The sequence below is a fragment of the Falco cherrug genome, chromosome 7 (assembly GCF_023634085.1).
Source record: "Falco cherrug isolate bFalChe1 chromosome 7, bFalChe1.pri, whole genome shotgun sequence".
Taxonomy (NCBI): domain Eukaryota; kingdom Metazoa; phylum Chordata; class Aves; order Falconiformes; family Falconidae; genus Falco; species Falco cherrug.
Window position 1 is genome coordinate 4707571 of NC_073703.1, and position 25524 is coordinate 4733094.

The 25524-nt window shown below is 43.4% G+C and overlaps 2 protein-coding genes across 7 annotated transcripts in view; one reads left to right on the plus strand and one right to left on the minus strand.

The window, feature by feature from the left end:
• The first annotated feature begins 1775 nt into the window (after positions 1-1775).
• On the plus strand, positions 1776-8675 carry CALML4 (calmodulin like 4). Of its 3 annotated transcripts, XM_027811355.2 has the most exons (6): positions 1776-2065; positions 2166-2196; positions 2345-2556; positions 3790-3930; positions 4628-4816; positions 8356-8675. In XM_027811355.2, the coding sequence occupies exons 4-6, from the start codon at positions 3855-3857 to the stop codon at positions 8451-8453; spliced, it is 363 nt and encodes a 120-aa protein (XP_027667156.1). In that variant the 5' UTR covers positions 1776-2065; positions 2166-2196; positions 2345-2556; positions 3790-3854; the 3' UTR covers positions 8454-8675. The 3 variants fall into 3 exon arrangements, with proteins under 3 accessions (XP_027667156.1, XP_027667157.1, XP_027667155.1); XM_027811354.2 differs by lacking the exon at positions 2345-2556 and having other exon boundaries at positions 1780-2065; XM_027811356.2 differs by lacking the exons at positions 2166-2196; positions 2345-2556.
• A 2603-nt stretch (positions 8676-11278) lies between these two features.
• The window catches only part of PIAS1 (protein inhibitor of activated STAT 1), a 67054-nt gene continuing 52808 nt past the window's right edge, over positions 11279-25524 (minus strand). For 2 of the 4 annotated variants that reach the window (XM_055715624.1, XM_055715625.1), the window contains exons 9-14: positions 21068-21228; positions 19097-19227; positions 18603-18780; positions 17286-17428; positions 16916-16953; positions 11279-15432 (exon numbers count right to left, since the gene is read on the minus strand). In XM_055715624.1, coding sequence (XP_055571599.1) covers positions 15136-15432; positions 16916-16953; positions 17286-17428; positions 18603-18780; positions 19097-19227; positions 21068-21228 — 948 coding nt within the window. In that variant the 3' untranslated portion in view covers positions 11279-15135. Of the gene's footprint in view, positions 15859-16915; positions 16954-17285; positions 17429-18602; positions 18781-19096; positions 19228-21067; positions 21229-25524 lie in introns of all 4 variants that reach the window. The other 2 variants (XM_055715626.1, XM_055715627.1) reach the window with 2 other exon arrangements.

Genomic DNA, 25524 nt, shown 5'->3' on the forward strand with positions numbered 1-25524 from the left:
GATGGCACAGCACAGTTCCACGCTGCACTTTTTTAGGTGCTTACAGGACAGCACCAAATCCCTCCTGTATCAGAGCAGGAGCACAGAGTGCTCCACTCTGCTGGTGAGCCCACACCCCCCATCGCCAGCCCGGAGAGCATCCTGGCCGGGAGAGCATCCTGGCCTTTAGCAGGAGCAGTTTCCCGGGAAGTCAGAGCGCTCTCACCCTCCCGGTGCCTTGGCACAGATGTATCCCCTCCTCCCACGCTGCTCCCAGCTGAGTAAACGTGCTGGGAAGGGGCTGAGCTGCCCCATCTTGGATCTGTGCGGCAGCTCCGTTGGCCACACTTCCCCAGCGAGCCCCCCCCGGGTGAAGCCCCCACTGGCACGGTGTAGGAGGGGATGGGCTGGCAGCAGAGGCAGAAGGGCCAATTCCCCACCAACACAGCCCAAAAAGAGCATCGGGCAGGGGGCGAGTTCCAGTGCCAGCCCTGCTCGCGGGGGGTCTGCGCTGCTGGCAGCTTCTGCTCCCACTCACCAGGTCTCCAGCCTTGGGTGACGGAGCTGAGCCCCTGCAGCTCCAGCTGCATCCCTGCGATGGTTTATGTCTATAAACATTTCTGTACCAGTGCCCTGTCTGACAGAATCCAAGCAGTAGAAGAAAAAAGCTATTAGTGAAACACATTGAATAAAAACGTGGTAAAATCCGAGTGATTCACGTTGCTTCCTGAAGCAGCTCTGCTCTTTGAAGGGAGAATATTAATCCCATGAGGTTTAAGGACCCTGAATACATCACTGTACAGAGCAGGGTCCACCCTGGGAAGACGCCAGTCCATGCCATATTGGTCATTACAGGCACCAGGTATTTTGTTCTTGGGTCTGGATCTCCCCCACAGCCTGGCATCAGGCACTGCATCCCCCCGCAGAGGTGCTGGCCCTGCTGCGCAGCTGCTGGGCATCTTTTGGGGGTATTTCAAGCACTGGCGGATCCAGAGAGGCAGAGCATCGCCCACCCCACACACAGGTGCACCCAGCTGGCTGGCTTGCTTCTTTTTGTAGGGAACAGGGTGGGACGAAATCACAGATTCATGTGTTAATGCTTGCTTTTCAAATGGTTTGAATGCCAACTGAGTGGCAGTGGCATAGCGCTGGAAGGGACCAGAAGACGTGAGCAAACATGGCTCTTCGGGCTAGTCCACAGCAGCTGGGGGCTCAGCCTCCCTCATGCACCCAGGTTCAAACCCCAGAAGCTCCCCAGCTCATCTCCCCACTGCTCACCATCATCTCCTCGGCGTCCCCCTTCCGAGGGCTACAATGAGACTTGGCAGCGCTGGAGGCCATCTGCTCCCGAGTAGGTGAGCTAAAGAAATGCTAATAAATAAAAACTCAGACAATAGGCAGCTTTTGAAACCATCTCAAAAATACCTTCTCTCAGTCCAGCTGCAGTGTCCCAGCTCTGCCGTGTGTGCAGGGGCACGTCTAAACCCCCCTGGCCCTGCAAACCCACTGGGCAGGGCACAGTGACATTGCCAGCAATGCCCAGCAATGCCCAGTGCCCAGCTCAGCCCGCCGCCTCCTCCTGCCCACCAGCAAAACCCTTCCAGCAGGCAGCTGCAAAGCTGTAAATCCCCCCGCCCCCGTACCCTTCCCCAGAGGCCTCAGCAGATATCAACAAGGCTGGATTTGTCTCCCAGCAGCTAAGCTTAGTGCAAGGTGTGCAGCTATTTGAGATTATCAAACCTTTTACGTTCAACCAGCTCATCTCCACCCAGCCCGACCCCAAACAGCCCCCGACCAAGGGAAGCTTTTGCCCCACTCCTCCTGACAGCATCGCTGCCCAGGGTCCCATCCAGCATCCCGAGGCTGGGGGCAGGCTGGGGAGAGCCCTTCTCCCAGGGTCTGTGCGCAGGATCCAGCCCCGGCGGGGATCAGGTCTCGTAGCCATAGCAGCGGGGTATTTATTACAGCCTGGCCACACTCCACCCCGGCTGGCGGACTTTAGCCCTTAATCAAATAGAAAAGTAGCACCAGACGCCGCCGATCCCGACAGGCAGCGTAAAACACAAGGAGGGCCCTCAAAATAATGGTGAGTGAAGCGTTTCGGTGGATAGAAACTGCTCCCCCCATGCAGATTGTAAAGTTGTGGTTTTCTTCTCTCCTTTTCCTTCCCCCCCTCCGTGCTACAGGCAAAATTTCTGTCCCAGGATCAAATTCATGGTACGTACAGTTTTGTTCCGGTTTTGTTGGGGGGTTTTATTAGCAAGATCAGCTTAATGAATTTATATTTTTATATCTATATAAATGGTATCTCGCCCCAAAAGTGTCTCAGTCTGGGCTTGTGCTCTCTCACTTGCCCTCCTCTCAGCTTTCGAAGGCATCTGCTTGCTCTGAAACCAGAGAAATCTCCCTGATTTTGTTAAGACGGCGCTGGGCGCAGGCAGGGAGCTGAAACCCCCCCCCCCCCCCCGCAGACCCACACGCTGGATGGCACCAAGACCAGCAGAGGTGAACCAGCAACTCCCAGCCCCACCAACGCATCAGCCCTGGCCAAGCTAGCAGGGGCAGGAGAAGGTTCAGGTGACCGTTTGCAGTACTGGGGGTTTCACATATGGTGGGAGTGAAGGTGAAGGAGGATGAGGAGGAAGGAGAGGGCACAGGACGCATGAATTCTCACCGCGAGGCACCGGGGCTCTCCCTGGGCACGCGGACCCCTGCCTTGGACTGCAACAAGGAGGGGTTTGCCACTCGAATGGCAGAAGAAAGCTGAAATAGGACTATTATTGCAAATCTGTTAATCTGCAGCACCCTTGGGCTCAGCAGCTCTGCCAGATTGCTGCTGGGCGGGGCGGGGGGGGGGGGGGGGGGAGGCGGCTGGGGCAGGGGGAGGCCACAGAACATGCATGGCACCCACCACAGCACCCACAGCATCCCACGCTCATGCCTGCAATAAGGTCTAGGGACAGAGAGGCTGAGGAGGGAGGTGGAGGGTGATTGCACCAGAACAGGCTGATTTTTCTTTCCCTGGCTGCTCTACAGACAGGACCGTCCCCGTGCAGCACAACTTGCCCATTAGCGCTGAGCATGATGAGGAGCGGAGCCTGCCACTGCGCTGGGAGCGGGATGGGAAGGGAGGATATGATTTAGCAGCCTTATCTAGGTCAGCGGCAACCCTTATTTATTTGAAAGCTGAGAAGCCAGCGTTGGAGGGGGAAGGGGAGAGGGCGAGAGGCAGGCGAGGCCCGCGGGGAGAAGCGAGGGAGGGGAGATGCTGCGCTGGGATGGCGGCAGGGCAGGCGGTGGCTCTCCTCCACTCGGCTCGCACCGCTGGCAGCGCTCAGGCTGTCAAATGCGACGGTATCGGTTCTTTTGTCTTTTATTAAAATCCAGCCAGTGGCAAACCAGGACAGGGGCAAGGGGCAGACCCTGCACAGACCATGGCGCGGACCAAACCAGCATTCTCCACCGCTCCCTTTAGCATCCTCTCCCACCCCCCATGAAGGCAGTGACAAGTACCTTTTAACCGTAGGCTACTTATTTGGAAGCCTGGTCCCACTTTCAGACTTGCTTCATTAGGCTGAAGGACCCCAATTAGCTCAGCTATTCACAAGCCTGGGTTTTAATTGCCCTTGGCACTTTACCCAGGGTCCTCCCCCACTGTCCATCATCTTCCTTGAAACGAGACACTCTGAACCAAACAATATCCCCGCTGGAACGCTACCAACGCCGCCTGGCCGGGCAACGGGAGAAGAAACGTCACTGGTAGATCAATGTAATCTTACATGGCATAACAGAGTTTTGGTTTTTAATTAGAGTTCAAGGAATGTTTTTCCCTGTACGACAAGAAACAAAAAGGCAAGATAAAAGCCTCTGACCTGATGGCAGTGATGCGGTGCCTGGGAGCCAGCCCGACGCCAGGAGAGGTGCAGAGACACCTGCACTTGCACAAGATCGGTAAGCAAAGCACAGCGGTATAGCACATGAATAAAACACACTGGATTACAGTTGCAGAAATTCAATTTCTCTGTGGTCAGGAGGCTACATGGAAAGACCAGGAGGCTGCCTGGAGCCCAGCAGCTATGTCACACTCAGGTAAAACTGCCCAGGCAATGCAGCATAACCAAGAGCAGTCACCAAAACCTAGTCTGATGGGCTGGATGGGGAACAAAGTCAATCCAGCACACAGATTAGGAGTGCCATTAAAAAAAAACAAACAAAAAAACCAAACAAACAAAAAAAAGCTTCAAAAGCAGCGGGAAGCATACATATTGCTTATGGATTTTGAGGCTGGGAAACTGTCCAGTCCAACCAGCATCAGTAGAAAAGCACAGCAAGATATTCATCTGCAGATATGTACAAATGAATTCAAAGCACAGCACAAAGACCAAAGAAGAATCATGAAATAAAGTGGGCTGGATTAAAAATTCTGGATACAAAGGTTTCAGAGCACAAGTCCAGCAAAGCTACAAATGGGTTTTCAGGCCAGAAGAATGCCCCCAGCAGTCATCCACCCGCTCCTCAACCAGAGCCAGGCAAAAGGGAAAAGGTGCCCCAGGAAGGGGAACTGGGGGGAAAAGGAGGGGGATGCTTAGGTCTGGACCCAGACTACAAAACTGAACCATTCCTGAAGAACCTGCTCTTATTTTTCCAGACAGGAATGCAGAGTTGGATTTCTCCACTTTCCTGAATATCATGTACAGGCAAATGAAGCAAGAGGAACCCGAGAAGGAAATCCTCACGGCCTTGTCCATGATAGACAGGCAGAAGACAGGCGTTATTACCGTCTCAGAGCTGAGAGCCAAACTTACAAGACTAGGAGAGAAGCTTTCCGAGGAAGAAGGTATTTTGCAATTCAAAGCTGTATCGAATGGTCCCCATCTTCTTCATTCCTCCCTGGTTTTCCTCTGTAGTCAAATCCGGGATCAGGTGCTTCCAGCTGGGAAGCCAGAAGGACCTGTGCCAGCAGGAGACTGGGGGGGTGCATGATGTCCCCCCATCACGCCCCAGACACGCAGTGCACCAGGGCATCGCGCCTTGTCGTGCCCCCAGGTCCACCCCGCTGGCACCAGCCTCTTCCCTGCCGCGGCCATACGATGAGCTTGTGCCTTCATCGAAACCACTTTGCCCACATAAAGCAGAGCTCCCAGTGGAGCCCCGACAGGGCGAGCGAGCGGGGGGCGCTCCCAGAGCCCAGCAGAGCCGTTAGCCATGTCAGCTCGCGGCAACTAATTACACTCATGTGCTGGTGAAGTCTCCTCGTTGTCGTCTCCCTTTACCCACACCACGATGGCTCAGCAGAGATCCTGTGCCTTGCCGAAGAGGTAAGCCAGCTGCCTGCTAGCCAAGAGACCTTTTCCCTTTCTCGAGTTGTTCCCTGAAAGATGTTTTTTCACCCCGAGATGCTTTGCTGTGTTTATAAAGCCAGCATCCGTCCCCCCTGCTGCAGGGATGCTCTGAGGAGCACACAGTGCGCTGGCAGGCTCCCAAGAGGGCTGCTGTGGTGAGCTCTGAAGCCAGGGCAATTTGGAAGAGAGAGGAGGACTTTATATTTAAAAATCTTAAAAAAAAAAAAAAAAAAAAAAAAAAAAAAAAAAAAGGCTGCTCCATTTATCAGAAAATTGCCTCCAAGGCACACAATAGGGGGGAATTTCTAGGAAGGTGAAAATGATGTAGACCTTTTAGAGAGCTGATTTTGCCCCAGGCATTTTATGTACGTGTATGAACTTTCTAAGTGCATGCCCTGCTTCGCTAGCTTTCACAGGCTGCAGGAGGGGGGCCAGGCCTGTGGGAAGGCAGGGTAGCACCCTGCACATCCCTCTGCCCCTCACCCCTGGGACAGGGTGTCCTGGACCCTCCTTGCTCCAAACCACATCACCTTTGGCTTCTCCAGCTCTTGCAGAGCTCCTGCGCCTCCAACCCCGCTGCAGGGGGCAGGCTCTGGAGCTTTCAAATTGTTCAGCCTCTGCCGCAAACAGCATCAGAAAAACCCATCGTGACTCCGATAGAGGCAAGGAATGAGTTTTACCAGGGTTACGGTGTTTGTACAGGCTCCTTGGGGGTGTAAGCACTGTCCTTTCTAATGCTCAAAGTACAATTCCGATTTAATCAGAGCAAAGTCGGTCAGTCCAGTGGTAGTCACCAGCTTCCCCAGTGACACACCAAGGAGGCATGTCTTCCAACTGTTTTCAATTGTTTAACTGCAATAATAGTTCGTGCAGCTATTTACATCTGAAAATGCTTTCAGAGCTATTAAGAGAGCTGAACAAACAGTGAAGACACGGAGACATTACCTCTAATTAAAGGCATCCTAGCAAGAACCGTTATTATATTAAAAAAAGATAGGGGAGGTGCAGAGGGATTTCCCGTTACTTTGGCATATAGGCTCTGCATTACTCACAACTTGCAGCGAGGCACTATAGATCCTAACATAGGAAGCGATGCTTCTTCTCAACAAGAAATTCCCCCTTTATCTTGACACACTGAACTCCAGCCTGCTAAGCTGCTATAAATATTTGATACTGGAACAGACTCAATTTCATTAGCATCTGCAATTGCTCACTAACTACTGGCACATACCTTCATTCACAGCAGCTCCAGAAAAGCCTTCACTTCATTTTAATTTAACGTACTTTTACCAAATGAGAACCAACACCTTTTTCTTCTGCGTTATTTTTAAATGTTCTGGAAAGAATTAATTATTTTTTTGAATTTACGTCCTTAGAAGCATTTGATTACCACCAGGGTTTTCTTTTTGAAAGGAGGATTAGATCTCTTGGAAAAAAGTTGTTACCTACCTTACGGTAACAGCAGCTCTCACAACAGCCCCATTTACCCCAGGCTGACACCAAACCCTCCCAGCAGCCGCATCCACGGGGGCTGCGCCCACCCCTCTATGCAAACAGAGGGGGAAACAGCATCTCACCCAGCACCCACGCCAACAGCAGAGCGAGGAAACGGGTTATGCTGCTCACAGACACCTTCCACAACTATTCACAGAAAACCAGCTTTTTTCCCTTTAAGCCTCCCCTCCCAGCCCATGACCCTCCTCCCCTGGATTTCACAACTGGTGACTGCAAAGCTATTATTCTGTGCTCCAGTACGATACTCCGAGTCTTATTTAAACAAGCACAGCTTGTTCAGCCTGGTAACCCCAGCCATGTAGCTCAAGTAAAAATGCAGGCCAGCCTCCGCCGACCTGCCCGCACCTATTCCAGAAGGGGAGAGCACCGCAGCGCTGCCCTGGCTAGGTGCCTCCAGCCCGCACAGGCACGACATTACGGAGGGCTGGTAATCAGCACGTCACCATTAACGATCTCTCTGTTTCAATGGGCTCTAAACACCTAGCAGGTGTCCCACTAATGAAATATCCAACGATAAATGCCGGTCCACAACCCAACAGCTTCCTCCCCAGCAAACCGCCTGCCCCATCCCTCTGCGCAGCATCTGGCCACGCTCCTGCTCACGCGCTGCAGCAAGCACGCAAGCCAAAGCCTCTTCTGGACTGTATTAGATACCTTATCGAAGGAAACCGCTGCCCAAAACATTATCAAATAAAAGCTGCTGGAATTCTCTGCTGCTTGTTTTTGCACCCACCCACCGCATGTCATGGGTCATGTGAAGAAGCAAGGGAATTCGCCTCCTCCCCGCCACCCGAAGGAAGACGCCATCGAATTCCCAGTAGTAGTTTCATTCGGCAACATCACTTTTCTGTGTCTCATTTCTTACGTGCTTCTATTTTACTGACACTATTTGACAGGAAAAATACCTTGTAATGGTTTAGCCCGTACAAAAGGCAGCATTTTAAGTTAGATAACGGCTGTCACTGCCAAGGCATTCCCAAAGCTGGAATGAAAAGCATCAGGTGCCAACTGCACGGTTACCACTTCTTTACAAGTATTTTCAGCAAAAGCCTCAGAGCCCCAGCTGAGAAGGTATTCTTCTCTTTCAAGCACTAAAGGCCTGCTGATATTAACAAGCCTCACACAAATCTACTTAAAGTTGGGCAGATAATCTGCATGAGCATTTTGTTTTGTCTAAATTGAATAGGGGCGGGTTTGCTATTCAAGCCAAATAAGCCACTCCTACCAGGAGCAATTAAAAGCTGATTTGGACTAAATTTGTGAATCTTTTCCATGTGGGAACTCAAAGAGATGGCCATCTCTGCTCCAGAAAGTAAAGACATGGAAATAAAAATCAAAATTTAAACTGATGCTCATTTAAAACCACAATCTGGATGGCGCCTCCAACTGATCCCAGAACTTATTACTTCTAACAAAAATGATTTAAACCCCCAAATCCTACGTTGCTCTCTTTTGAAGATCACAACATCCCTAATATATGCCACTCAAACTTATATTTTTCTTTTACTCGTTCTTTCAGTTGATGACCTGCTCAAAGAAGCTAAAGTTGGACCAAATGGAACAATAAAATATGAAGAATTTGTCCACATCATGTGTCTTCCTACAGTCGACTACTAAAATTCAAAACAAGAGATTTGTTAAGAGCAGGACCTGGAACTTTTTTGACTTCAATTTTTCCTAATTACTATTGGGACTCAGGAACCATCATTTGCCTTTAAAAAAAAATACGTATTTTGCCTTCATGACAGTGCTTATACTTACACAGGTTTCCACCCCATTTCTGGAGAAATGCTGTCACAAAATGTGAGCTGTTATTTAAATAAACTGAACGTAACATTCTGTTGTGTAACATGTGTCATGCTTAACAAAAATAATTCTTATTTTAAAAACGCATTTAAATCCACAGATTACAGCATAAATGATAACTTGTAGTTAAGGTTTTAATGGTGACCGTGTTCCAAGAAGTCAGCACCAACCATAACTATTTGCTGCTTCCACACACCCAGCCCAGACACAGTCCTTTGTGCAGAAACAGATTCCCTGGGAAGCTCGTTATGTCCCGACAGTGGTAAATTTAGCATAACGATGCACAGCTCCCTGGTATTCCTCAGATCCATGGGTATGATCCCAAGCAGATGTTCCCCTGTCACGAAGCTGTCAAGTTAACAGCCCCGCTTGTGGGGTGGCCGCGTCCCTGTTGACTATCCCCAGTGACAGCAGACAAGCAGCCAGCAGTTCTCCAGCTCCCCCAGTTAGTGATGCCCACCAGCTGCAGAGGACAACTCCCAGTCTCCCAGCACAAGAACGATCCCTGATCGCCGTCTCATTCCCCCTCATCTTCCACTCCCCCGACATACAAGATCAATCCATACAAGATCTCTGTATCGTTGGACTTCTGTCCCATTATTTATTAAGGTGCGGTTATCTTGCCACGTCAAGTCTCTCTGCAGTTAAGCTGCCCCTGCATTTTGAGGCAACACACTGAAAACGCCGTGCTTGGTAAATGTATCTGTCACAACTGGGCTAGCTGCCGAGAACATACTCCTAGAGACAGCCTGGCAGGGAAAAACGGAGGCCATGAAAATTCAGCTTCTCTACAACAGGAAAAACACCTCCCATCTCTCTTCAGACCGATTAAACCCACTTTTGACCCACAGCAGCTATTACTGACCTTATTCCACCTGTTTCTTGGCAGCCTTAGTTAAAGACTACAGTCTGGTGTACAAATTTAGAACAACATACAGCAGACTCTCTGCAATCAGTTGGAAATTTGCAGAGAGATCATCTCCGCACAGCTGCAGCAGAAGCAGCAACCTGCAAAATGCGCTGGAAGAGCACATGTTCCCGTGGGTCTGCTGTGGCTTCCACCCACGGGAGTCCCCTTCCCCTCCTTCCTTTTTTCAATTCTGAATATTTATTGCTGAAGCAACCAACTCGCTCTTTGCTCTATCTGTGAAATAATCAGCAATTAAATCACAACAGCCATAGCAGATACAACGCATTTATCCCCTGCTGAGGCACCCAGCACAGCCTCAACCCTGCCCACACCATCACGCAGCTGCAACACACAATCAACCTGGACTGCAACTACCACAAACTTGGTTAGATACTGTAAAAAAAAAAAAAACAACCCCCAAGTATGAGCAAATCTAAACCCTTCCAACTCAGTACAGATACCCTCTGTAAGGGTAAGGCAAGGATTATTCTCATGGAATATTACATAGTGGGGGAGAAAAAGCACAGAAGATTAAACAGCATGCTGAAGGCCAGAAAAGAAGTGGAAGCAGATCCAGGATGTCTCTCTCAGTCCTGTATTTAACACAAACGGCACTTCTGTGCCCAGCCTTGACTCGGAGCCAAGCTGCGGTGCCTGCACTTCTTGCAAGACGGCAGTCCCAGACTAACCCAGTAAGCCTGGACTCGGATCCTCACATGCCAAGATACTAATCAAAGGCCCTCTGAACAGCAAAAGATCATGCTTCAGGGGAAAATGAACTTTGCCCCATGTGAAACTGATAAACCTTGTCATGCCTGTCTGCTGTATCCCTCAACTCTTACATTAGCTCTTCCTACTGTAAGGATAGAAAATAAAACAGAAAAACCTTGTTTCTCTGAAAACTAAAAGTTACAAGCAGCTCAGCACTCAGGTAACACTCCAAAAAAAACCAGCATACAGTGAAATAAAGGTAAATTCACTGGAAAAACAAAAACCCAGGTTCCAACTAACAGCAGAAGATAGGATTTCCTTTGTAACTCTCTTCTTACTGTTCACAGTTAATCTGAATGTTTGGGTAAAACCTCTCACCTACCTTAACACCGAGCCCTTCCGCACTAGAGCCTTTTGGAGGTCTGCCCACAGCGTGGAGTTCGGTGTCTGCCCACCAGAGCTGCTCCAGACCTTCGCTACACAACCACCAGCGATGAAGGCAAGCAAAAACCTCGGCTGCTCTGAGCGCGAGCGTAATTAGCTTATGAAACAAGGAGTTCATTTAGAAGCATTTGTTTCGAATATGCATCAATAGCCAAATTACAAATGATCCAATACACAGCTTAATTCTTCCCTATTGACCAGAACAGTTGATTAACAAATCCTTTCAACTGCAGACAATATAAAAGCTTGTATGTCATGGGGATTGATCAGCTCAAAATCACTTTGGATTACTCCAGAATGCATCTGTATCATAACAGGCGGTTACCACCCTCTCTGGGTGGGTAAACATTACCCAAATAAAAGCCAGCAAAAAAGGAGCTGCACTTCACCCGCACTCGCAAAACAAAGCAGCATTGTTAGAGCTTGGAGAGACAAGTGTGAGACACTCCGTGCCACAAAACATTCAGAAGCAAAGCATTCCTGTTGAAAAGGGACCTTTGCAACTCTTGAGTTCACAGCAAACACCCTCCCCACCCCCACCCCCACCCTTCCCCCCCCAGGAAACACAACGTAACTGAATGCTTTTTATTACATCTAAAGATTTCTACATAAACAGGTAACATTCAATAGGTAAACCATTTTTTTTTTCCAATGCATATAATAAATATTTTCACTTGGTACTTTTATACAAACTGACATTAGTCTACTATACATTTTTAAAAGCCATTTACTGGTTTGGCATGCCGTATGGAAACTAAGAGAAAGTTTTAAGGCAATGAATGACAGATTTAAATTCATGGAATTAATGGCAATTTTAATATTCTGCTTATATACATTTTTCCCTTTGTTAATTAAAACAATTAACAGCAGCACTTTCGGGGACCACCAGCAATTTTCCCTTGTTAGAAATCTAAGCTCTGTTTAAAAAAAAAAAAAAAAAAAAAAAAGTTACACCAACAAAACAAAACCCTTTCTATTTAAAGTGTGCTTAAAACCCTGAAACGTTAAACTGCAACGAAGAATTAATTTTCAAAACGTTCTCCTCACAGTCCCTAGCTCTGCACTGGGAGGCAGGTCCAAGAGAGTCCAATGAAAATCCATCCGTCATCCCGTCCTTGAAAGGCTTATTGAATCCTTGCCATGGAGAGGAAGGGGCAAGCCTGGAAGTGCCGTCACATCTATCATTATGGAAGCGCTACAAAGGTTTTAACACATGGCATAGGTTATAGCTTAGCGTGGCTTTTCATCTTCTAAAGGATGCATCAGTAATGCCCTCAAGAGCAATTCAAAGCCACTTCCACCCTGCTACTCGAACAGCTACATACTCACACCCGTGTGCGTACATACATACACACAGAGCACTATACGTAAACACAGGCATGCGTGCACAGGGGTGCATGCCCCACACCTCTAGCAGAATCGGAGGACAAGAGAGCACTAGCGTAAGGATCACAGGAACTCCGCAATCTGCAGCGAACGGAGCAGTACCGCAAGCCAGGCCGCCCTGGGCTGCTTTACTGCGTCTCTGATAATACGTGAACTAACGCAGATTGAGTTTGGGAGTGACATCTGCAGGGAGCTCGTCCGGAACTCAGACTGAGACTTCTACCAAGCAATGTTAACTGTGGTCAGAGGCACAGAGAATTATCAGCTATAAAGAACATCCTAGCATGAAACAGGAATACTCACAAAGCATATGGGATTAATACCACAAAGGAGGACTTCAGAATGTTTCTGTCCCTTCTCTGTAGAGCAATGAAGTTAAACAATGACAACGGGGAACTGAACAGCCTTCCTCCCCTTCAGGGTAACGTGTGAGGAAACGGAAGACGTCAGCAGCTGACCTCACTTTCCAAAAGCTAAGACAGGCATAAAAGATGCCGGATTCTGCGTAACCACACACTCGCCACATTTAATTTTATACGTGAATTAACAAGATTTTAATACCATTGTCAAAAGTGACATAATCTGCTCTTCAGGCCATCTTTAACAATACAGTCAATGGAAACAATGCCACAATCATCGGCAAAACAGTCACAAGCTCTCCCGAATTTCTCTTAGGTGTTCCAGAAGCTGGGGACACGCATGCTCCCAGTTACACTAATGGCAGTTGTACTCCAGATTTACAAACGGTATTATAGCAAAGCATATGCTCTGAAGTTACCAGGTTAGCATTCATGACTAAAATGTATGAGATATATTCCTAGTGTAGGTTTAATCACTTCAAAATCAGACTGAATTTAAAAAATAAGTATTTCCCATTTTCTATCCTTTTATTTATTTTTTAACTGACATTTAATAAATTATAAAATTGGTGTATGGTGAAATATATATATCAGCCAGATATGTATGAAATACACATGCATGGGAAAAACTATTTAACTCACTTTTAACTCACACACACAGATCTATAAATACATATATACACACACATATACATATAAACACAAACATTTGTTTTCAAAATTCAAGTCAACTATTTAGTGGCAGAGGGATGATGTAAAAACACTAAAAACAATTTTGATGCCACATAATGTGAACCTTTCAAATAACCATACGACTGATCATACAGCAATACCTAATGCTACTTGGAGTAAAGATTTTTTTTTCTTTTTTCCCTTTTTTTCCTTTTTTTTTTCTTTTTTTATTCAATGCAAGATTTTGAGAGAACTTCATAGGCAAAAGGTGGCCCTTGTCAATGCTCAAAGCAACTAGCTGCAATCAACAGTTTTGGACATTAAAAATTCAGACAAGAATCTTCTGATTTTAGTACTCCTTAACTCTCTTTCCTGATAAACTTGTTACCTGTACTTTCAACCAGTTATAAAAATATTTTTCACACCAGAGGAAATATTTACTCTCTGACATGGACTTTGGGACACAAGAGAAACACTCCCTTCCCTCCCCCTTCTCTTACTTTAAAGAATCTCCTGAAAAACTGCATTCCAGCTATTTACACATTTCACTCTTTAGTAAGAACGAATCAGCCCAAATGACCCATCAGTTCTAAAAAAAAAAATTTCCTATGTCATGCACAACTTAAAAAAAAAAAAAAAAAAGAAAAAAGAGAGAGAAAGAGAAAAGAAATCAGGAAGTAAGTATGGCTCAAAGTTCAACACAAGTGTACTGAAAAATTAGGGAAATAAAAATAATTACAAGGCCAAAAAGAGAAAACTGAATTTTGAAACCCGCTACCCTAAGAGACTTCAATAGATAGCAATACGTCTGAGTACATGGGACAGGGTGGGGCTTTTTTATTGGGTTGGTTTTTGGTTTAAGAGACTCACACCAAACATTTAATATTAATTCTGATGAATGTGAACTCAGAAGACGGTGTACCAAGACCATTGTCAGCTGCACAAACCATGCAAAAGTGTGTTGGTATTTGTATTTTCTTCATTTTGTTGACAAGTTCACTTTTAAGCAGAAATTTGATCTACTGCAGCTAAAAGTAGGTTTCCCCAGACAGACAGGCCTCAGTTCAATAGGCCATTTATACACGCATGGATAACTTTAAAGCACAAGCAGTTCCACAAATTCAAAATCGACACATGCTTAATATTTTGCTGATTAGGATCTTAAAGTTCCTTTAAAAGGATTTCATAGTAAGTTCTTAGAAACAAAATCCTACAGCCCAATGTGTCAATGCTTTTATTTGGGGCTAGATTCTATAAAAATTCTCTGTCTTGTCCCACGTAAGCACAGCCAAGTAATTCCTCAGCCTGAGATTTTATTGAGTCTGGCCCTCAAGAATAATTGGTGCACTAATGAGCTTGCAACATGCTTGACTAAAGCATGGAATTAAAAAAAAAAAAATCTGAATAGAGGGTCACACAGAACCAGAAATGACCAAAATAAAAAAAATCCAAAAAAACCAAACCCACTCCTGAAAGGCTCTGTCCTGCAAACAGAGGGGATGCTGTGGAACAGTTTGGGTAGGGTTTATTCCACTTTAAGCATAACAAAATCTGCACTAAATATGGGATGGAGGAATTAGATTCCACCACCGAAGGTAAATGTCTCCAAGAGGAGAAAAAAAACCTCTCACAAGTTTGAACTTTGAAAGTTCAGCTCTTTTCCTGTTTATGTTACTGTGAAGAAAGTAATGCCATCTGTGTCCAAACTATGGGGGGAAAAAAAAGTAACTCACATGACAAATGCACAGGTGTAAAATCTTCAGCATCCATAAAAATTAACTGAAGCTCCTTGTTTTTGTTCATTTTTTTTTGTTTTGTGGTTTTTTTTTCTTATTTTTACCAGTGAGGCCATCTTAGGTTTATATACAAAAGTAAAACTGAAAATATACTTTTGTTCTCTGTACACATAAATTTTTTTCCCTAAAAAAGGAAAAAAAACTTGTCTATGTTTCTAACATAAAGTAAAACCAAGCACAAAGATTTCCTCTGACGAGTTCGTTTACTCCAAAAATCAGTCCAACGAAATAATGTCTGGTATGATACCAAAGATAGACGCCGTGTCCGTGCTGCTCCTACTTGCAACTGGATGACCATGACTCTCTCGCAGGCTGTTGGAGGAAACAAGACTGCTGTTACTGCCACTATTGCTACCATTTGTGGCTGGCAGAGAACTGCTTCCTCCTGCATTTAGCTGATCGAGAAACATCTGAGATGAAGTGTATGGGAAAAAACGAGAGTGTAAGAGTTCTTGATCATCTGATGCGGAAACCGCCGCAGCTGCAGCGGCAAGAAGGGATGTGTTGTAATGCTGGGGGGAAAAACAACATTTTCAAGTTACATTTCAGACACCACAGGTTTGATTCAGACCAGCACAAAAGAAGGTATTTATAAGCTAAAGCTCTGACAGCTTCTGGATTTCACACCAGCTCGTCTACTCAACCTTTCTGTAAGGTAAATGGACCAATGCACTGAACTTTTATTTCTGCAGCCCTTGATTTCTGAAGCCAAAAGAAACTGGAAACACTAGTTATTAGTAAAAGCAAACGCTAGAAAGGTAACAATATCACAAGACACCCAAACCAGTAAGAAACTGTAAGCAGCAGCACTCTTTTACCTCTTCAAAAAAATTCCTTGGTGGAAAAATTCCCCAAAATTCAAAGAAACATTTTGCCATCCCTCTCCTCCGCTCAAAAGTCACAGACCAATCACAGCTGGTGAAACTATGTGCTAATCACTGCTGGTGGAGGAAAGCATACTTCTGTGAAAAATGCATTTAGAAATCACACGCTTAGTCCCATTCAATGGCAACAAGGGCTGTCCCAAGTTACACTCCCTGCTGGGCAGGCCCTGAAAGGCAAGAACTTTAGCTATCAAGAATCCAATTTTAAATACAATCTTACTTGTATTTAATTTTGCTCTTGATGTTTCTTTCCGCTATGATAAAACATCCATCCAGGCTATTCAGCCTTGTTCCCCAGCATTTATGCATGGTTATAATTATGCCATATCAGTGCAGCATCAGACTCGCGCACTACTTGTTTCAGAATAACTCTCCTATCTAAGTTTTACTGAATATCAAGATAGCTTTTTCTGAATCAAAATTCCGCAGTGCAGGCTCTGGTCTTACTTACGATATGAAAGTACTTCTCTACATTTCGTGCAATTCTCCTACTTCAGATTGCAGAACAGACTTGAAGGGACAAAAGGCAGGTGGCCCACCCCAGTCCCTTGGCTTTTCTTGGAGGCACGGGAGGAAAACGGTCAAGTGGGAGGACTTGCCAATCCAGACTACTTTTGAGAATGACCTGCTTAGTTCCTGGAACTATAGGAGCCAGCACCAATGTAATCTTAGTAAGCATTTACATGGTATAAACAGGTACACAGCCTCAGAAAAAACAAGAGCTACCCGACTCTCCAAATTGTGTAAAGGGTCCCAGTGGTGAGGCCCAGCACTTTCAGATGGCCAAAGTCAGACCTCAGGTCTGAAAAACTGTGGAGGTGGCTGGTGGATCTTCAGCCGTGGCCAAGGGCCATTCCACAGTACAACAGTGGCTGACTGAGTTTAACCCTTGGAAGCTGAAATGTTTAGCTTTTGTTTTGCCTTATCCTACACCTGTAATTAGACAATTCTTACATTTGGTCATGGTTTTCGTGTGTATAAAATAAAGCTGCAGCTTCCCTGCATTTACACCTACATCATACATCTGCTCCTTCCTTGCCTATACATCCATGCCAGCAAGTCCTTCTCAGAAAAGAGTATCTGCTATATGACTTGATTTTCCTTGACTCACCTGATTGTCTCCTGACAGGAAAGGGAAGAAATCTAAACCTGTAAGGAGCCAAAGAAAGAAATTAAGCTTCTCAAAACAAAAAAGCACCTCCCCATTTTCCCACCATTTATTTTGAAATAAAACCAGCACAATACTGATGGCACTTCAGATTCTCTTCATTACCAGAGCTTGGAAAACATGAACCTTTTAAAACCTTAAGATAGTAACAGAAATTCTCTCTTTTTTTTTTAAATACCATCTCTTCCTCTGTGGATGGAAAATAGTATTTTGAACTACTGGACTGTCAAACAACCGCATGTTTTAACCCTTTTACAATAGTTATTATTGCTTGAAGAGCTGTACTTACAGCTACGAACAGTCAGAAGCTCACCTTGCAAGTCATAAGGCATAGGTGTCATATGGAATGGATGCCTGTAGTCTTGGATAAGTGATGTATTGATGTAGCTGGTGTCAACAGCAGGAAGGCTGGGTGTTCTTGACACAGGAGATGCTTGATGGGGTAGATTTAAAATGCTGGAAGAAACAAAGGCTTGTTACAATTGTAAAATATAGTCTTGGCTTTAATGCTAAAGAAGAAATGAAGATTTCTATTGCTGTTCCCTGCAGGGTATGCCTATTTTTAAATTTAACACAAAGTCAACGTCTCAATATGTGTTATGAGCTTTGTGATGGGTGCACAACAACAACGCCGCCTACTAAGATTCAAAGCTTCACTGAAAAGCATCACAATGCTACAGCATCTCAACGAGTCTTGGAAGAGACATGAGCACCCCACATTCCCTAAGCTTTCTTCTCACAATGACATTTTAATCAGAAAATTTAATTCAGTTCGAGACAGCTGAAGTTTAGCAAAATTAAAAGCAACAGAAAGTTCAGTCTCAGACAACAGAAACGGACGACTCTCACTATAAATGGTATTGGGATCTCTGCTATAAATATGTTATAAATACTCCTAAGCCAGGACAAGATGATCCTAAAACCGTATTGAACCCCCAAAACCATACAAATCTGTATAACAGCACAACATTTATACTCTACATGGTAATTAGCAATGGAAGACAGCCAAAGAGCTCTTGAGGAGTTTTAAGTGATCAATGAGCCATTTACATTACTAGAGTAGCGATCACTTCAATAACAGGATCCCTTTGGTTTAGCCTCAGTTTTCACCCCTACATGGTTATGTAAACAGGGTGCTATTAACAGCTTGGCTACTCAGGAGTAATCAAGTTATTCTGGTCTTCTTTATTACTATGCTACTGGCAGTAATCACCAGCAAAACCCACACACTCCCATACCACACACCCATGCTTCTCGCTGCGCTCTCTCTTCCCCCCCCCCCTCCCCCCAGCCCACCCCCGGTATGTGCTGCTTTTATATTTCTCTATGGGAGAAAAAAACATTTCCAGATTTGCAAAACATACTTCTAAGCCACAACCTTTTGCGCCATTTCATGCTCATTTTCACAAATACAACTGAAAAACTGCATCATGTTACACTTAACAACACAAAGTTGTTATTCCAGTCTTATTAGGCCTTGTGACCTGAGAGCAAAACCATTTGCTATAAGCTACTAAATCAGGATATAATCCAAATACAAAACTTTCTAGATGCAATTTCTTTCAAAATTGTTACTACATTCCATCGTAAGTATATTCTCTCTGCATTGGCCTGTATATTTTATTCTTACCCCTTATTATTTAATGGTGATGCCGGAGATATGGAAGGACAGCTTCTCTTCGCAGATGGCTCTTCTTCCTCTTCATCTGATGAGCTATCAATGGTTAAATCAATCACCTCTACCTTCTTATTTTTATTTGACTGCTGGTGAGAAGACACCTGATGTTCCAAGGAAGAGCTTATACATCCTATACAAAGTAAATCAACATTATAAGCTGTAGCTTACAACAACACTACAGTCATCATAAAATCACAGCTTATTATATGCCATCATTAATAAAGCTTACAATTTAGAATAAAAGACAACAAAATTACGTAACATGGATAACTTAAAAGTACCATCAGTCCCAACGAGGTATTAGTCAAGTAATCTTTCTCACAAGTGATCATTAAAAGCTACAACCATACATGCAAAAGTGAGCATTTTGAAAAGTTAAAGAAACATCAATACTTAACAGCTCAACACTATGACATTCAGTCCATACGCACCAGAACTCAACTTACCATCAACTCCATTGTAAGATGCAGTTACCTCCTGCACTTCCTTCTTTGATCTCATAGGAGCCCATGATCCATCCTCCTTAAACTGAATTTCATCACAATCTGTACAATACTTCAGGATTTCCATGAACAGCCTGTCAATCAAAAATATATAATATCAGTCCTCAAAAAAGCTTAGAGATATTGGAGGAAAAAAAGCAGTTATTAGTCAGTGTAAGTGTGAGTATGTGTTCTAAAAGCGTCAAAAGCTTTCATTGTTCTAGCCTTCTCTCATCTGCTTCCTTAATAAAAGGTGTTATTGAAAAATAAATAAAATATTTAATTTTTATTAATTTATTAAAATATAAATAAAATAAAAAATCTAAAATAAAAACCTGCACTTTTACTTAAAAGAACAGTGGAATCCTGCAGAGCTCATGACACAGAACTCTGTTTCCGAAAACACAGAAAGAATGCGAACTAGCATTAAACAAAATAATCTCCTTCTTACTCATATTTATTTTTGACAATATTTAGCTGAGGAAGCCCACATCTTAAAGGAGTCCATATAGCTGAGTATTTAAGGACTAGTATTTTCCTGAAACCTCTATAAAAGCAACAACTCCCTAACAAAGGCTGAGCATGGGAATCTAAACTTCTCCTTAGCTGTGTCTCCTAAAACTTTCAGGATCCTGGCTCCACATCACTCCCAGTGGGAATTCCAACATTTGACCAAGACTATTCATGTGGTTCTGCAGGAAAGAGCTTTAATTAGTGGGAAAATTCACTCTTTCCCAGATAGAAATATTTTCTAGAAATAACCTTCTCTTTGGGATGCTATAATTACGTCACCTAATCTCCAACATCTGCACCTGGCAACACAAAAAGAAATAAGGAAAACGCGTTGTTTTAATTATTACTACTCTTAGTCTTTACTATTTTAGGCTGAAAACTAGAACAAGGAAACCCACAGCTCTTTGATCTAAAGCACAGGACCTGTAAATCTCAGAGGCCATGAATCCAAAGCAGCCTGTGCAGGTCCTGAATGTCTCTTGAAGAGTTTTTTGTGAGGCCTTAAAGGGGATCCCAAGCAACCTTATGCTTCACTGGCAGGTCACCAAAATAGAAGCACATATTCACTAAAAAAGACTCAGTCGTTCTTGAGGTGGTTTCTGGGGTTCTATTTGTTTCAGCATTTTTAGTTTTGCTTTTTGGGGTTTTGTTTGTTTGTTTTAGCATTTTTGTTTGTTTGGGTGTTGGGTGTTGTTTGTTGGGTTTTTTTTTTTAATAAACCATTCTGAGTGTTCTCAGAAGACTTCATTTGTTCTCTTCTTTTATCACACTTTGGAAAGAAGATTCCTATCTAAGGAATTAAAATGCCAGCCCAGGAATACATACTTAGCATTGCTTCGTGAAGACCAGTACTAGGTAGGTTTTTTTCATGTTTTGCAGGCAGGCAGTGCCAGGGAATCAATTTCTATCTCACTTTCTAGATACATGGCAACTCCCCAAGTGTGAAATTGTACATGGAATTGTCGATGCGTTTGGGGAGGGGGGGGGCAGTATTTATTTGATCTAACATGAATGTCTGCTATCAACTACGCCAGATTTGTGCAGCTGCTTCATTAAAAGACAACATGTGCTGTTCTCACCTACGGATCCAGCACTGTGCAATACTGAGGAAAAAAACCCCAACAACCCAACCTACAAGAATTTTAGGCAGAATAGCTCAAAATTTTACCTAGGATCCGAAGGAATACCTTTCATTATTATTCACTGTAACAGTTTGATGACCACAATTCTTCCAGAATACTGAATGACAAGGTACTTGGTTAGTAATTCTTTACCAACAGCAGGGAAATTAAATGACATGGTAACTTAAAACAGGTCCCAGCCAGATCACCCAGATTTCAGCACACTGTATTCCGTGCAGCCCAAGAACAGTAAGCACAGTGTGTAAGGTACAGTCTTCATTTTGATTCAAGTTTTACTTACCCATCGATAATGAGATGTTCATAGGGAGCCTTCTTGTCACAGACAGGGCAAACCCAGGTTGGCTTCTTCTCATTCATTTGAATATACAGAGTGGCATCAAAACACTGCAGGTGTGAACAAGTCAGGGCCCTACATGGTATAGTTAGCCGCATTTTACCAAGCTTTAAGAGAAAAAAAAAAAACAAACCAAACAACAAGATTACATCATCTTGGTATTACACTAACAAACAAGGCTCTTCTGTATGAGACCAGAGACAGGCTGAGTTTTACTCCAGAAAGAACTCTCACGAATCTGAGTTTTAATTACATACATGCCACATACACCATTCCCTCCTTCTGAGAGGTTTGATTATCACACACAAGTTACTAAAAATCACATTTTAAACTGCATTTGATCAAGGAAACTGAAGACTACATCCTGATATGTTCTTGTAACAAAATACAGAGTCCACTGAGCACCTGCAACATAGCAGTGTCCTGTACAACCACAAAACAAGAATTCTCCTTCATTAGAAATTTGAAAGCTGATGAATATGGGTCAGTCCTCTCCTACTTACTCACAGTTCAAGTGTGTATCCAAGCTGCTGTCCACATCTCAGTCATCAGGGCACTATCAGAACTACTTGTTTAACTTTACAGTCACAGAAGCAAGCATATAGAAAATGCATTTGCAGGATTACGGATCATTTCCTGATGTATTTCTCTAGCTCCAGCATTTTCACTACTTTCTCCAGAAAACTGTCAGAAACAGACTATTCACAAAATAAATCACACCTGTTAACTATTCAGAAACAATCTTATACTCCTCCTGCTGTGATAAACACCACTGCTATGTATACAGCTTTGAGCTAATCTGAAATTTCGCTGCTGAAATTTTTCTCATGTAAAATACAAATAGCTCACTATCCTCTATAATACCATCATACCTTTTCAATGCTACACAGGGTCTGCAAACGTTAACGGAAGATGAACAGAAGAAAATGAGTTCTAAAGTATGCTTTCAGTTGGGGACCATCGTTTCCTTCAAGTTGTGAAAAGGCCAGGACAGCAACGTTTTGCAGGTCAGCACAAAGCTTCCACAAGTTTAATACAAAAAGCACAGCTGAGTGCTTAAACTGAGCAGATAACATAGGAGTACTAGACACAGAAAGTGTTTAGGCTAAATTGTGGAACAGGAGTATCTTAGTTTGGATTAGACAAATCAACGCTAACCTAGACCATAAAACATTAACATATGATCACGTTGAATGCAAAAATGATTAGACAGTGAAAGGGATGTCATATTAATCTGAAATAAAAGAGAGAAGACGCCTTAAAAAAAAAAAAAAACAAAACCCAAGCAGTTGTTTTCTGGCAAAGTGCTTATGCTGCAGTTTAGAAGGAGCTTTAACTGACCACACTAAAGGTAAAAAGTAAGAATGTCTAAACAAGACTTTTTCCACATTAAAAAACAACAAAACGATTATTTATTAAGAACTATTTATACTGAATACTTTGAAGTTATATGTATTTTACTAGAACATACAGAATTACTTCATTTTAAAATCTTCAGCCAATTCTAGCAGTGGATAGCAGGAGGAACTGGTTTTAGTACGGCTTAAGCAAGCACCGTGGTCATGCATACTGATTCTGAGCAATACAAGATGGGTGCCACAGGATGGCACTCAATCTCAGAATATCAGGAAACTAAAAACAATATCAAGAACAAAGGCTCTACTCACAGTCCACTACTTCCTCCATGATGCTTTTTTTTTTTTTTTTTTTTTTTTTTTTTGCATCTCCCCCTAAGCAGAAATCCTCCACCCCATTCCCAGCAAATTCAGCTAGATTGCAGGATCTTGCTTATTTTTCTTCCCTCCGGCTCTCAGTCACCATCAAAAAACTCACCACCAGATGGGAGGGGAGCAAAGAATTCCCTGGGGAGCCTGCAGTAATGGTGCTGGAGAGCCCAGGCGGCAGGAGGTGCTGTATGTGCCTTGTGTTTGGCACCCCCTCCCCCAAAATCCATGACCAAGCACATTATTTCTATCACATAATCAACTCCCAACAAAGCAAGGCCCCCTGATCCATGTCTGTTAGGAATTCTTATCTCCCAGATGGTAGGTCAACGGCTCATTTGTCTTTTGGGCACAATAAGAGTCTCCTAGCTCAGTGAGGAGCAAGAGTAAGGATACCGGAGATAAAACCTGGATGCTTCTACATGATGCAAAATAAAAATAGGAAGGCTGAAGACAAATGCTGCAGGAAGAACATAAATACCTGTCTCCTGAGTAAAAAAGCCGATTTAAAACAGACACCTTTTCACAAGCTTTTGGTATAAAAACTGTGCTTCCAATGTCTAAGCCATAGTTGGATTTAACCAAAGCCATACGCATGCAGATAGAATCAGTGTACTGAGCACTGATGTCTTCTTTCCCATTTTTGGCATTGAACTTCCTGGATCAGCTATGCCATACTGGCCAAGCTGTGTCAGAACTGACAAAACAAAAGGTCATAAGAGAAGGGATGCATCCCAACTTTTGAAAAACTGTGTTTTCCAACACTGTTACAGTTTTGATTCCTGCCTGTCGGCAGCCAAACAAACACTGCTTTCATTTATTTTACGACTGTACAAAACACTGCTATCTTTTCATGCTAAAAAATGCACCCAAAACAGAAATTACGGATTTGTAAACAAAGCTGCAAAACCTACAGTAAAATACTAGGTTTGGAATTTTTGTTCAGTTAAATATTTGGGCCAGTTGCAGAGCCTGTGGATTTATTTATTTTTATTTCAAGGGAAAAAAAGAACATGAATTCAAGTGTCTTCCTGAAATACAGGCTCAGTTCAGCCCATTTGTCTGCTGTACCTTGGATAGATTCAGCCAACAGTTAAGGACAGCTTTTTCTCTGTACTCCACAGTCTCAGAGGGAGAGCAGGCCCCTGTGCTAAAAAAAGCTCAGCAGCAATCCAAAACAAATTCAGAGGAAGCCGCCTCACTCTGTACTTTCTTGAGGGCAAAATAAGGGTTATAAAGTCTAAACCTTCCACTCCCATTCAGATACGAAATTCCATTTATTTTATTGAAGTACACACACAAGAGAATCACACCCGTAACAAATGAGATGGGAGAACAGCACCCTAACATTACCACAGCTGAAGATGCATCGTTCTTTAGTTTTTCGTTCTGCTCTTGGAGAGCAAATCAGCATTTTCAATGTGTAGTTTCAAAGCATACACTGTCCATTCAAGCATTAGAAAGTAAGCACAAAATATTTACAAAAAAAATCTCCCTGAGCCAAATGTTTACAAATTAGCAATTAAAAATATGGAGGCTATAATAAAATTACATTCAGACCCGAGGACAGTCTGAATCATGCTAATAACCTTTCTATTCATAGGACAAGTTGAAAGGCGCAGTCTGTCCCAACGAGCCTGTGCAATGATGGATTATTCCAAGAGCTACAGTGAAATCAGACAGCACTGAATTAGGAACATACTGGGGAAAAAAGTGTGGTTTGTAAACATTATTAAAATGACACAAATATGCTCAAAATAACCTGCTATAGACTTTGTTTTGTATGTCTACCAGAAAAGTAGTAAATTTTGAAGAGGAAATTAAATGCTGATAAAGGTAGGACTTCTGAAGAGTTACATCCCAATGTCTGATTGCTGGTTTGGTTTTACCCCTGGCAGAACTCTGAGGAAGCAAAACAGGACTTGATATCATCATTAGTATTAGCAAACTTGCAGTCCTAGAAGCAATGTTGTAGAGGATATTCCTGCTCTAATACCAACTCATCTGAACTGCAGTCATCCAGAAAAAAAATGCATCTAAACACACTGCAGAACTTTTATCAGTAATGGAGGCAATCAGGACAAACAGAAGCATGTCAGAAAACCCCCATGGAATGATCTATAACACAACATAACTGCCTGAAGTAGTAGTTCTGACAAATCAAGTACAACAGAAGTAAAAAACCATAATTCCAGAAGATGCATGAAGTTTAATTTAAGATAATGAATGAATACGTAAGCACTTCTAAACTCTTTACAGTCATTTAATTTCTACTAATGAATTATTATTCTTGTCTGTATTGGAAACTAATCCTAAGTGGTAAGAATACTGTGCCTAAAGAATGACAAAATAAAAAACAACAGGACTATCATTGTGCTTTATAGAATAACAAAGTACTAACAACACAACAAAAATTCAACTGTAAGAACTCAACAAAATAAGCTGCCAGGTGTGGACCCAAAATACTTCAGCATTTCAAATCTGCAGCAGTTTTGATGTGACACAGATTTCCACGTTTACATGATTACAGGTTATGGGGGTTCTAAGTTTACAGATCAGTATTTTATTTCGTAATTCCAGTCCCTGTAGCTTTCTTACAGATGAGTTTTACCTTCCTTAAAAATGTTATTATTTAGCTAGCATCAATGTTAGTATGGAGAAAGTCTTAAGATCATGGAT

Excerpts from the sequence above, each read along its gene's own strand:
- CALML4 (XM_027811354.2), top strand. Across the intron at positions 2,197-3,789 it reads GTCCCAGGATCAAATTCATG|AGTTCAAGGAATGTTTTTCC; the intron begins GTACGTACAGTT and ends GTTTTTAATTAG. Across the intron at positions 4,817-8,355 it reads GAAGCTTTCCGAGGAAGAAG|TTGATGACCTGCTCAAAGAA; the intron begins GTATTTTGCAAT and ends TCGTTCTTTCAG.